This window comes from Leiobunum rupestre, chromosome 6 (genome assembly GCF_980474605.1).
Source record: "Leiobunum rupestre chromosome 6, qqLeiRupe1.1.hap1, whole genome shotgun sequence".
NCBI lineage: Eukaryota > Metazoa > Arthropoda > Arachnida > Opiliones > Sclerosomatidae > Leiobunum > Leiobunum rupestre.
Window position 1 is genome coordinate 17,404,628 of NC_143389.1, and position 13,545 is coordinate 17,418,172.

The 13,545-nt window shown below is 39.6% G+C and overlaps 1 protein-coding gene across 2 annotated transcripts; it reads right to left on the reverse strand.

Annotated features, from left to right (window-relative positions):
* Positions 1-785: 785 nt before the first annotated feature.
* On the reverse strand, positions 786-8,098 carry Tango11 (transport and golgi organization 11). Of its 2 annotated transcripts, none has more exons than XM_090178658.1 (4): positions 7,989-8,098; positions 3,022-3,248; positions 1,838-2,051; positions 786-1,286 (listed from the first exon to the last, which is right to left on the reverse strand). In XM_090178658.1, exons 2-4 carry the CDS (start codon positions 3,230-3,232, stop codon positions 1,082-1,084), a joined length of 630 nt encoding a protein of 209 aa, XP_090034784.1. In that variant the 5' UTR covers positions 3,233-3,248; positions 7,989-8,098; the 3' UTR covers positions 786-1,081. The 2 variants fall into 2 exon arrangements, with proteins under 2 accessions (XP_090034784.1, XP_090034783.1); XM_090178657.1 differs by having other exon boundaries at positions 3,016-3,248.
* Between the last annotated feature and the right edge of the window lie 5,447 nt (positions 8,099-13,545).

The following is a 13,545-nucleotide window of genomic DNA, read 5'->3' on the forward strand; positions in this document are numbered from 1 at the left end:
TTAGAAATTTATATACTGGTGCTCCAAGTGATCAAACAGCCTACTACACCGGTGGTCTCTGCAGAATGCCCTACCCCAGCATCCATAAGCCCAGACAGGTGACAAATCCAGCATGGGTAGTAGTACCCTACTATTGATGGTCTCACCCTCGATGCAAACCACTCATCCCAATAAAAGGCACAGCAATGGGGCGACGAGTTTCCACTTCGCGCACAGCAGTGGGATAGAGTGTCTTTGGCTCTTGCATCTTCGCTTAACCAGATAGTGCCATTTTTCTTAGCTTTAAGCCTACAGAGGTGGAAAAATATGCTCCTAAATTCTATTTCTGCATAAATATTTACAACTCTAGCTTTGGGATGATGATGCCCATGAAGTCCTAGAAACGAGGTGCAGCGTAATTGTACTAAACACAATATCCTTGAAACCTATAATTTGAATTATTTTCCTATAATTTCAACAGGTATTCTACACCATTCATGTGGTCACCCTGAAGATGTCGTACATGTAAGCTATAATTTAGCAAAGAGAGTATAGATAAGCATTTTTCAAGCAATGTTTAAATAAGGAAACCTTGTTATATCTCATGGTTCAAGGTCATCAACTTTTCATAGGTCTTCCCCTACATACTCTATGCTATTTGAAAATTTCAAACTCGTACCTAAAATAAATTGAGATATTCGCTCTGGTTCATTTTTTAGTAGTAAAAGTGTTATAGTTTTCGATGACAAGGAGGGCAATAAAAACTTACATGTGTTTGTTGTTCCCCGATGAAGATTAAGACTAAGTTAACCAAAACATATGTACAATTTTATTTAACTTCTCTTACACAATGAAATTATGTGCACAATGTTAGCACCCCAATATAATTTACTAACATCTAAACAGCAAAACGGTTGGAATGGCTATATATAATTCCTAAATTAACAAATTCAAATGAATTGAAAGGTTGGGATGACAAGAAGCATTTAGTGCGAGTGATATTTACAATTCAAAATATTCTAAAACCATTTTTTAGACACTTGCATTTCAGGAAAGACTTTTAAATCTAATCCTAATGCTATTCATTACTAATAAAGTTACACTACCAATGCCTATGTAACCACATTAATCCTTTTAACACAAAATATATGACTCCCATTGAATAGAGAACAATTTCACGTTGTTGTCTTTGTTGGTTTTCTTGTTCTATGACTAAAACTCTTCTAGAAAGATTTCGCATCTGCCGACGTAAAATTACATCATCCTCAGTCTGTACACCTGGTGGTGTCGTTGGTGCCATTGGATACCTGTAGAAGGTAAATTCATAGAATTTAATAAAATACCGTTAATAAACGCTTATTGTTCATTACATAAATCTAAAAACTCAAACCTGCTTTTTTTAAAGACATTATTAGCCCAAAATAGAGTAAATATAGATGAACTATATAGTTATTGTCACTTCATTTTGCTGGACTTCATTTGACGATATAACATTTTTGGGGGTTTATAATAGAACCCCATTTAGGAATGAAATTAATAAATCCACTGCTGTTTAATAAACATAGTTGCATCTTAGATAGCTAATTCAATATTGTGTTGTTCTGAAAATTCTAATATTGATACTTGGTAAAAACCACTGTTACTGTTGATAAATATTTAACACTGGTGAATCATTTGTGGCATTATGTTGACTGATTTAACTTATGCAAACTTTGATACAAATTTCACAAATCCAAGTTTAGAGATGCTAATTATTGTTAAGGAAAAGAATTTAAAACAAAAATCCATTTGAATAATGAACCAAGATAGTTTATAAAATAAAAATTATTTTAACCACAATATTAAAAATAATACCAACCCATTATGTAGCTGAACTGCAGAGTACATAGGTGCTTTCTCAGTCTTGTTATGGTTATTTCGTTCATCATCAATTGTAGGAAAGTGATGATTGTCTAAAGTTATGACATGTGGTGGTGTCGTTAACTGAATACCTTGACTAGGCTGTCCAAGAACTGAAGACTCGAGTCTGAGTTCAGGAAGCTCATCATTTTCGCCAACATGCATATCACCACCTGAAATGAAAAAAATACTCATTGATTACTATGTTTCAGAAAAATACATAAATGGCACCTTAAATTTCACCATTTCTACATGTGCTAAATCTATACGCATTTGCGATGCTTGAAAAGGAAAAATTATAGTAAAGTTTGAGCAAATCCTTATTTGGGGAGTTTGACTGGTTCATTTTCTTTGTATCAATGTAAATAAGATCGATGACAACTTTTTCCTTTCTCAGGTTGCAGCTGAGTGTCTGATTACAATGTGGGTTTATTGATGTCATTATTTGGGAAGTAAGAAATTATCATGTTTTCCTAAAAATTTCCCATATATTTTTTTTAAAACTGTCATATACACTATGAAAGGGGGTCAATCAGACTAATGCGTGATCTTTACTAACTAAAAATAACCAAATTAAATCTAAAATTTCGCATGTTGTAAAGAGTTGTTGGATTAAAAAAGCCCATTAAAGTTATCTATCATAACTGTAGTAGAGGCCAATCAAATAAAGTATTATCATTAGTTAATTGAGAATCTTCTTATTTTTAAATGTTTTTCTGAAAACATTTTCCTAATACCGGTATCAGCCAATACGAATATTACAAAAATAGGCCAATATATATCGGTGCATCTCTAAAAACCAAATCTTCCGACAAAAGGCATTGGTTAAGGATAAATATAAATAAGTTTATATATCTATACATCCTTTCTTGGATCTTTTTACTTTTCAAGTAGTTTAATATTAAATAAATTAAAGGTGTTTAAATCAAGCAACCGTACCTACCCCTCAGTGGCATAAGTAATGGCTCCCCCATATAATTTTGAAAATAATAATAATAATCAGCTAGGCTAATACCCAAGGCATCACCTTAGGCCCAAGTCATCTAGCGACTTATAATGCCTTAAAGTACTACACCTAAAAAAAATTGGGTCAAAATGGGTATCCAGGATGTGAAATATAGTAAATGAATACTTTACCAGTACCTGTAAGTAGTATCCTATCTGGAACATGCATGTATAATTTTGCCTGATCAAGATCAAACTTTTTTGCCGAATTTAAACCAAGATGGTCTGCAGTTGCGCTAATTCGATCTGGAACTTGCATCTTACTGCTAATTTCAGCAGTAAAATTTGGATCATAATACGAATCGTAACTACCAGAGAAACGGTGCACTGGACTGTTTCCTTTAGACATCTAATTTGTACAAAGACTAAAAAAATGAGGTAATGATTAAGATACCATAGGAACACAATTGAAACCAACATTGCTAATGAAACCTAAGCTTCCCCATATTATTGGCAAATTCCTATGGCTGATTTATGTACAGACTGGCTAGGACAGATCTAGATTTAATGCCACTCAATATAAAGTTTAATAATAATAATAATCATCTAGGCTAATACCCAAAGCACCACCTTAAGCCCAAGTATATCTAGAAACTTATGATGCCTTTAAACCAGATATAAGCCTATTGTTTCTGTTTAATTCGTAAACAACCTATCATAATATTAAGAATACAAATAATATAAATAAAAAATTCCATCTAGGACATAACTAAGAAAAGCAAACTCAAGCATGGTACTTTTCACAATAAAGGGGAAACCTAAATTGAAGTAATCGGTGTCCAAACTATGATGTCAAGTTCTGCTTTGATAAGAAACTGCGCACTTTCCCCTTATTTGGTAGCCAAAAGATTGATAGATTACAAATAATGTAAATAAAAGATTTCATCTAGGACATAAATAAGAAAAGCAACCTCAAGCATGGTACTTTTCACAATAAAGGGGAAGCCTAAATTGAAGTAATCGGTGTCCAAACTATGATTTTCAAGTCGGGGTGGATGCTTGACAGCTCGTCCAACATCGGAAAAACCGCCGAAAGCCGGCCGCTATCACCAAAACCCAGCACCCATCGCAGGGCGCGAAACCCCGGCACCAATCAGTCCTCGGGGTTGCGCCCCCGGCAGCTACCAGTGGACTGCAGTCCGCAGAAGACACTTCAAAAATTTATATTTCACGTCTCCACAAAAACCTGACAGTGAATGACTTCGAAACTTTTCTCCAGGCGGTTGGTGTCGTCCCCTTTGGTCTAAAACTGATCACGCTCTATAAGCAGGACTTCCAGTCAGCCTTTTCCGACCAAGCTCTTGACCCCGCTATTTGGCCGGAAGGGATACTAGTGGCGCGCAGTGAGAAATCCACCGCGCTGCGCCCCCCACCGTGCTGGGGGAAGGGAAATGACTTGGCTTGGGGACACATTGCGGCCAAAGTCACGAAGACTCTCCTTATCTCACGAGCCCACCCCTCAACCACTGAAGCTCAACTGACCAACCATCTCTCGCAAATAGGCTTGCATCCGATAGCGGTCTCTTTAGTTCCTGCCGCTACGCGCCAAAACTCCACTGCTTTCAAGGTCGAGCTTCCGGCCCGAGAAGCTCATCTGGCCTTCCTGCCGGCAAAGGACCAAAGGTATCCTAGTCACCTTCTACAGGCCGCAACCTACGCCGCTTCCCCCTGCTTCAGGCACGCAGGGCCAAACCTGACAAACTCGGTCGCCCATCAACCTAACTCTATTCAACCTAACAAACAAACATTACGCACTTCGGGCTTTCGTGGACGTTCACAATCCGTCCATTATCGCGCTTACAGAGACCCACCTCGACGATTCTCACTACTCCCGGAAGGACAGAAACAAACACGGAGGCGGAGTTTGCTTGGCCATTAACAGTGAGCTCCCGTCCTTCCCTATTGCCCTTGACACGACCGTCGAAGTGGTAGCTGCCCGGATAAACGTTGGGTCCTCCTGCATGCGACTCTGCTGCATCTATCGCCCCCCCGTCTGCAAAGACGGCCTATACTAAGCGCGTCAACGCGCTACTCACCCAAGCCCCAGAACGGAGGTCACGAGCTTTCTTCATACCACTTTGGCAGCAAACATGACGCAATGTGTTAGTGGCAATATTCTCGACCTTGTATTCATGTCGAATCCCCCGCTCCTTAACACTATAACACACCTCCCGGGCCTCGGCAGTCAAACTCCCAAACCGCCCCCCACCGCGATCCATCCCAAACTTTAACCTCGCGGACTTTGATGCCATATCCCGCAGTGTCTCCCCCCTCGATCTTAGCTCCGACGTACCGGTCCAAGCCGCTTGGGCTGCCCTCAAGGATGTCCTCGCCACAGCCATTCGACGTCATGTCCCCTTGAAAAGGATCTCCTCACGCCATAACCTTCCTTGGATAGGTTCGTCCCTCCGGCGTTTAATTCGAAAAACTAAGCGGCGGTACACTCGTAAGCGGTCGTGCCCCACGGCTCCCAACATCCAAAACTTCAAACGGCATCGGGCCATAGTAAAGTACGCGCTTCGGGCAGCACGGACCCACCACCTCGATCATGTCGCGTCAAATCTCACAGACAACCAACGGCAGTTCTACCGATCCGCGGGGATCCCTGATCTGAAGCTAAACGGAAGTATATACTCCGCTGCCTCGGACAAGGCCTCCCTCCTGGTGGAAACATTCCTAAAAACGTTCCCTGCGCACCAATTTGAAACGGTCCCCCTCCTACCGACTCGGTCTCCGAGCATGCCCCCTATCCTTTTCTCGGTCCAAGGTGTGCGAAAACTACTGGCTACCACCAATGCATACAAAGCCCCTGGTCCGGACGGTATCCCGGCTATTGTGCTCCGTAATTGTGCGCTTGCACTGGCTGCGCCCCTAACTCATCTCTTCCAGCAGTCCTACAACCATGGGGTCCTCCCCGATGACTGGAGCACTGCTAATGTCACCCCGGTCAAAAAGGGTGGGGATCCGGCTGAAAATCGGCCCATTGCCCTGCTTTCTCAGGTGTTGAAGGCAGTCGAGCACATAGTGGCATCGGATATTACAGTCCACCTCCAGCGGGCTCGAGAGGGCCGGACGAGTCGACTTTCGCAAGGCGTTCGACTCGGTCCCCCACGAGCTCCTCAACTCAAAGCTACACTCCTACGGCATCAAAGGGCGCACGCTCACCTGGATCTCGGCCTACTTGGCTGACCGAAATTCCGAGTGGTTGTTCCTGGAGCCCAGTCTGAGTGGCATCCAGTTTCGTCGGGCGTTCCTCAGGGGTCTGTACTTGGACCTCTGTTATTTATTATCTACATTAAAGACCTTGGAGACAACATCATCTCTACTCTATATATCTTTGCACTCTCCAATGACCAAGACCAAACCATGCTCCAATTGGACCTATCCTGAATTGAGGAGTGGAGCGCGACATGGAAGCTTCCGCTCAATTTCAAGAAGTGTACAGTCCTTTCCCTTCACAACCGCGGTTGTCCGTCCCACGTTGCCACCTACACCCTGGGTGGGGATCCCCTCAAGCAGGTCACGTCACTCAAATATCTGGGTGTGACCTTAACGCCTACCCTGGAATCGAGCACCCACATTGACCATGTAACGTCTCGGGCGGCACGCTCATTAGGCCTCGTTCGGCGCCACTTGGCGCATTGCTCTTTCACCACGAAGTCCCTGGGTATAAAAACCTATGTCCTGCCCACGCTCGAGTACTGCTCTGCGGTCTGGTCCCCTACCTTGACCAGCGGCACTCACTCCATCGAAACTATTCAGCGGCGGGCAGCTCGGTTCGCCTCTAGTGTTGGGTTCTCCTGGAGCTTCAGTGTCACCCGTGTTCTCACCAACCTCAAATGGACATCCCTCGCCACCAGACGACGCCTCCGCCGTCTCACCCTGGTGAACAGTGTCATCCACAACGCCAGTGGGGCTCTTGCCCCCTCTCCAAAACTGTGTCGTCGTGGTCTCGCGCCCCGCAGGGATACCGAAACGCCACTTTCATCCTACCGGGTTTTCGTCTCGCCACAAGAAAGCATTCTTTCCTTCCGTCCTCTGTTCGCGATTGGAACTCCCTCCCTTAGTACCTGAAGGTCCTCCCGCAGCGTGCTCAGTTTCGGAAAGCTCTCGCGCAATACTTGACTGATTTTATACCCTTGTATACTCTGTACCTTGACGTGATGGGTCTCTGACCTTTTGTTAAGTGTAAATTGAATTAAGAATGAATTAAAGATGTCAAAGTCTGCTTTGAAACATAACTGTGCACTTTCCCCGTATTTGGTAGCCAAAAGATTGATTTTTCCTCTTTTTCAAAAACCATTCAATTTCCTGCAATTTCTGGAACAGCATGAATTTAAAATCTTTAAATTATTTAAAGATAAGAATTATACACTACATGCTGTTCAAAGAAAGCATTATTTTTTGGTCTGTTTTTAAAATTTTAATCAGGGATAGACACATATTGCTCATTTGTATTTCCATGGAACACAAAGGATCTGTGTATTTCTAAAATGTATGTGATAAAATTAAGAAAAATCTTTCAAACATTGTGATACCCTTTAAAATTATAGACACTTTCTGCCAAAAGATTTTGAAGAAAAAGGATAAATCACAGAAGGGGCAGTGCTTCTGGCCATAATAAAGAGTAGATTTTGCTCATCCAGGCTGAACTACCACTTCCTAACAAATAACTAAATCAGTTTTAATGAAATGCCAATTAAAACAAGCTGTTTTCTTCATTGGTCCATACTAACAATTTAAAATATATGTTATCATATTCAACTGGGAAATTTCCATTATCCCTTTCGAGATTAGCAAGACTATGTTTAAATGCACTAGCGTACACTACAGCATTCATATCATAGACTAGATGAAATGTTTTATTGGCACAGGCTTTAAGCTAACTTTAATTACTATTAAAATCACTACAGAAAAGATTGATGTATACGAAGAAAAACAGATTTTTTGATCTAATTGATGAATCAAAACTTGGGGAACTGGAAATAGAAAGTTAAGATTTTAACACCCCTTGCTTTCAAATAGTCTTTTCTTGGTGATTTTATAGAAATACTTAACAAATTTCCGGACCCCAAATAAGTTATATATTTAATTAAAAAGCTTACGTGATTTTACTTTGATTTGAATGTAAACAATAATAGAATGGTTCTCGTAGTACCGATTACTTATTATTTAACAAATTCACAAACCAGACACCATAGCAGATCTTACGTCAATTAAGACCAGAAATAAGGCTATTATTGTAATAGGGGTGTACCAAGTTGACAAGAAAGTCTGTTCCATTGAATTGGGAATAATACTGCTAGAATTACAATTAAGATTTCGGTTGCCATGGTTACGCGGGACCTGTTCTGATAAGACTGTACGAAATTCATCTTTATAATTAGGCGGTAGCGCCATCTATTTTTTGTAAAGTTATATGGCTAAAAATTAATAATTCTTAGCTAACTCACCGTAGCTTGAGTTAAAAGGGATCGTGTTGACAGAATAAAATTATTTTAAACAACTTCAAAGGTTTGTTTGTTACGAGTAACCATACATTTCAATTTCGCATCAGATTCGCGAAAAAATTCAATTGCAATATAGTGGCCACCACTAGAGACAGATGCCGCCACGGTAGAATGATAAATTTGATAAAGTTTTCTTATTGAACGAAATTGGTCCCGCGCCAGCCAGATTTAGTTGTACCTCTATTTATTCCCAACTCAATGGTCTGTTCATTAATTTTGAAGGAGGCAGTTTTGCAAGAAACAAATCTTAAAGCTAGAACACTTCAAAAAGATTGGAATAGTCCTTTAAATAAAAGATCATACATAGCCGACTATAGAGTTTGTGCTGCTGTGACTGGACAAATAACTAGTTTGTCTATGGTTTATCTTTATACTGCCAAAGCTGAGAATTTTCTATGCATTGATCTGGCAGCATTTTTCAACAAGGGGGCAAGACAGTCATAGAGGGATTTATTTAACTGCCTATTCGCGACCGACAACTGTCATTTACGAGATTGGTAGAGTTGAAAACATTGAGTGGAAGCGTGTAAATAAACGTTATTTTAGCATTCGAAGCATTGGGAACTTGGGGCATAAACCGAGAAAAGGGCTACGGTAGCATAAATTTGGTCACAATATCGGTGTTAAACATTAGTTTTGAATAACGCACATTAAGCGACAAAAAGTAGGTCATAGCGTTTTCATTTGACTGCTCTCAAGTTCGCTCCGATCAACTTTTCCAAATCAATAAATGCGTGTTTCAGCTATTGCTCGAAACCAAAATACCGACTTGGACAGATCTCTCTCTCAACAGATCAACGTATTGAGATCGCTCTCAGAGCAAGGTTTTTGCCTGTTTAGCCACACTCGGTCCGCTCGGAGCAAATATTTTCACGTAATCTTTTTCAGTGACATCAATTCGTGAGACAATTCGTAGCGAATCTAGAGGAGTCAAATTTAAACGCTGTAAGTTTACGTGCTCGGATCGCTACACGTACTCAGTTACTGGTCTCAAGTGGTTCGAGATCGCTTGAAAGTTTACCAATCTACCGATTTCGACAGATCAACGGATTCAGGTCTCTCTTAGAGCAAATTTTTTGCATGTTTCACAACACTCGGTCTCGGTCCACTCGTAGGAAAAATTTCCGCATATTCATTTTCAGCTCGGGAACAACGCTAGATTTTTCGAAACATGTTCCATTTCATTCTTGATCGCGGTGAGATCATTGACGTCAGCGAAGATTCGGAGCCAATCTTGAGCAGTCAAATGGAAAACACTTCTAGATCATCCGTTGCTTAATTGTCTAACCCACTCTGTATGAATGCTTGTGTTAGAATGGCTGGCATGTAAAAATGAAAGGTTTAAAGGTTTAAAGGTTTATTCAGTGCCATACATACATAGAAATCTCATAGGTAACTAGAATGCTGCCGCCTACGGCCGAGCTTGTCGCCAGTCCGTTTTGATAATAATCCTCCTTGGAGCCGCTACTATAGCGGGAGATAAATTATGTCATTCTCTCTGGTGACATTAAATTCTTGGCAGAACCACTCTTTGAGCTCTGATTGGCTGAGATCTGGCTATCGTCTGCCACGGCGTTTGGTCAATTTGCCAGTTACACGGCAGCATTCTAGTTAGCTATGAGATTTCTATGCACACATAGGTACACCCCTTTGGAACAGGGCGGCTCCCAACGGAGCGCAGCATAATAGGTTACCTGAGTTCCACAAACATATATCAAAAAAGTTCAATTTTAGAAAAACGACTTTTTGTAGTTTTCAAACTTGCTCCTCAATGTTTTTCAAATATATTATGTTATTTTACACATTTTATAGGTGAGTTTTTTAATGGTTAATTTATTTTCTTTTTATTTCTTAGGTTGAGTAAAAAAAATTATTTATTTGTTTTTGGCAGTGAAATTATTAGTTCCAAAACCACATAAATCTGTTTATTTGGTTTTGAGATATGGTAACACTATCCTTCTTTCATTTCCAAAGTGTAATATATTGATTTAAACCTTATTTTCTAATAGATTTATGTTAAACTAAGTATTTTTAAAGTCAGAACACAAAAATATTTTAATAGAATATAAAATACATGCGTTTTATAAAGACTATAATTGAACATGGAATATATATTAAGTATATAAAAAAGAGTAAACATTATGGCATTTTTGAGAAAAACTTTAATGTTGTTTAACTTAAAGGGCCCCACCGGCGTTTGAATTTCGTCAGTTTCCCGCGCGAATCGCGGACATAGGGAAGGCTGTGGCTATTGACACACAAAGTGGGTGGTAATAGCTCAGTGACTATTGATACAACACTCGAAGTGTGGCAATAGTCTCTTAGCTATTGACACACTTTTTGTGTCAATAGTCAATTGACTACGACGACATAGACCCCGACGCCGCCGAAGTACGCGCCGGAGCGCCGCCGACGCCGATTTTTTTCCAACGCTGCCGCCGATTCTAAATTTTAGAATTAATTAATTAATTAATTAATTCTGTCTAAAATGCTGCCACGCGGTTTTTGGGGTTTTCAGCAGTAGCGAAGCTTGGAAATACTTTGGACAATTGCAACGGTATGAAGACGGAATTATTATATGCTGTTAACATATGTAACATAATTACTCATAAGTATGCCACTAGCTCTATTTCTTCACTAACGGTTTGTTTCACAGATATTGCGTCATCCGTATCTTACGTAATATTTGACGTCATATTTGACGTCATCGAATCTCAAATGCCGATAATGCCGTCGCACAATTAGCTCGACGTTTGATAGACCGACGACCATTATTTTTGTAAACAAACAGGTTTGAACAGCCAAGGCTTAAGAGCTAAAATGAACTACAATATACTGTCAAGTGCTGTTAATGCAATTAATTTGCAAATTAATGAAGTTTTCAGAAACTCAAGTTCTAAAATAAATTTGCATTGGATTAATAAATTAATAAATAAATAAATTAATTAATAATCCAAGGTCAAATAAAAAAAGCAGGTTTACTGGAAAAAATAGTTAAAATTCAGGTTGAGCTTCTCTGGGGCATCTACAAGATTGGGGTCTTTCCAGATTCTTTTGAGCCTAGGCCTAACCTTTCTAGGCTTGGTATGGGTTTTAACCGAGCGGTTTTAACATAAGCCTATCATAAGGTCCCTATAAGCAAACGTCTAGGCCAAATTTTTGACGATCACATACCCGTTATTAAGAGGTAGGTATTCAAAATCTGCATCTCCTAGTGTTTATATTCTCAACTAGGCATTTCCCCAAATGAATTTCGCGCGTTGCATGATGAATGCGCAGAAGGCGTGCGCGAACGTTTTTAAACTTAGAACCATGCTGGAGAAATCTCCGCCGCCAGCCCTTAGCACCGTAGCCAAGGCTAATTCACAATTTTATATCTTTCAAACTGAAAAATAACACATATCGTTGCAAAATGATTCATCAGACCCTAAAAATAGCTTTTAGAAATAAGATAACTTGTTTCTGAAGGTATTTATTTTTCAAATTTGAGATTTGGACGCGTTTTGTGTGGCATTTATCAACCCGAGTACGGCTAAGATAATATTTTAGATGTATGAATTTTTAAACAGAAGATGTCACTACTGTCCTATCGTCGTACGTTAATTTTCTTATCTCCAGGACAACGCTGTTAACATGGGACCCTATGGTAGACCTTTGCTTATGGGGACCTTATGATAGGCTTATGATTTTAATAACGCTGGTGGAATAACCATCCCACTTCGACATCGACTTGTTCCATTTTCGGAAAGCGATCTCTGAACCGTATTGGTCATTTTCCCCAACCTTTTCTTTTTCTAAACTACTCATTATTTAACTTCATCCGCACAAACCGATCGAGTTTATAAATTACAATAAAGCTACATTGGGCTGACTAAAATTCCGACACACAAAATTCCTTCCCAATTTAGAGGTTTTCCATTGGCTTAAATACATATGTTAGGAGCCAATAGTGTGACCGAGGGGCTGATCACTCCGCTTAATCGGTGTACAGAGCCGTACCTTTGACTGTACTAATGGGTTTACGCGTAATCTTTGAAGTCCCTGCCTTTGGCAGTGCTAATCTAAGCGTAATCTGGCGTAATCGGTGTACAAAATTTAAAGAAGTGGTTAGCCCCTCTAGTGTGACTCCCAAAATTACTAGGATGAATAGAAAGGTTAAAAATCTTAAAATCTAACGTAGTCCACCTTTTTACTGGTTCGTGGTGAATCAAACCGTTAGTGAAGATTTTTGAATTGAATAAAGGTACAGTGGCATACTTATAAGTAATTATGTTACATATGCTGTTAATTATTATACTAAACTAGCGTAAATAAAATAAGCCCATACTTGGAATAAATTAAACAAGGATCAGGACCACAAGTAGGTTGATTTCTACTTTCTAGTATAATTTTTTTTTTATAAAGAAACGCCGGTTCACGCCGCCGCCGCCGCCGATGTATTTTAAGTCAACGCTGCCGCCGACAAAAAAACCGCGGCGTCGGGGTCTACTACGACTTTGTGTGTCATTAGGGAAGAAACTATTGACACACGGTGATTAATTCGTATTTTCGTAGTAAAAAACTAATGGATTTATATATTAATTATGCGTCTAAGATTTCAATTAGACGCCAGCTCCAGACCTGATGAAAGGATAGTCATTGTATTTTAATGAAATATTTTAATACGTACTATTTTAATTATTTATCTTAGTAACATTTCTTATTGACACACCAATTGGTTTGTGTATTTCTTATTGACAAACAAACTGGTTCGTATATTTATTCTTGACACACAAATTGGTTTGCACCAATCGGTTTGTGTATTTCTTATTGACAAACCAATCGGTTTGTGTATTTCTTATTGACACACAATTTGTGTATTTTACCCTTACACAAAATTTGTGTATTTTATCCTTGCACACAAATTGTGTATTTTTTCTTGACTCACAGATTGGTTTGTGTATTTCTTATTGACACACAAATTGGTTCGTGTATGTCTTATTGGCACACCAATTGGTTGCTGTATTTCTTATTGGCACACAAATTGGTTCCTGTATTTCTTGTGAACGTTCCTTTAAATCCATTCTATAAAAATTTCCAGTTTCCCATCCCGACCGTTGAACAAAGTTGAGTTTTAATATTTGCAATGCCGGATTAGCCATATAGCAGAAGT

What these genes read in the sequence shown, in the direction of transcription:
- Tango11 (XM_090178657.1), bottom strand. Translation starts at nt 3,232, where the DNA reads ATGTCTAAAGGAAACAGTCCAGTGCACCGTTTCTCTGGTAGTTACGAT. An exon ending in GATACTACTTACAGGTACTG is followed by an intron (nt 2,052 to 3,015) that starts GTAAAGTATTCA and finishes TTTTCATTTCAG; the next exon opens with GTGGTGATATGCATGTTGGC. An exon ending in GCAGTTCAGCTACATAATGG is followed by an intron (nt 1,287 to 1,837) that starts GTTGGTATTATT and finishes TACCTTCTACAG; the next exon opens with GTATCCAATGGCACCAACGA.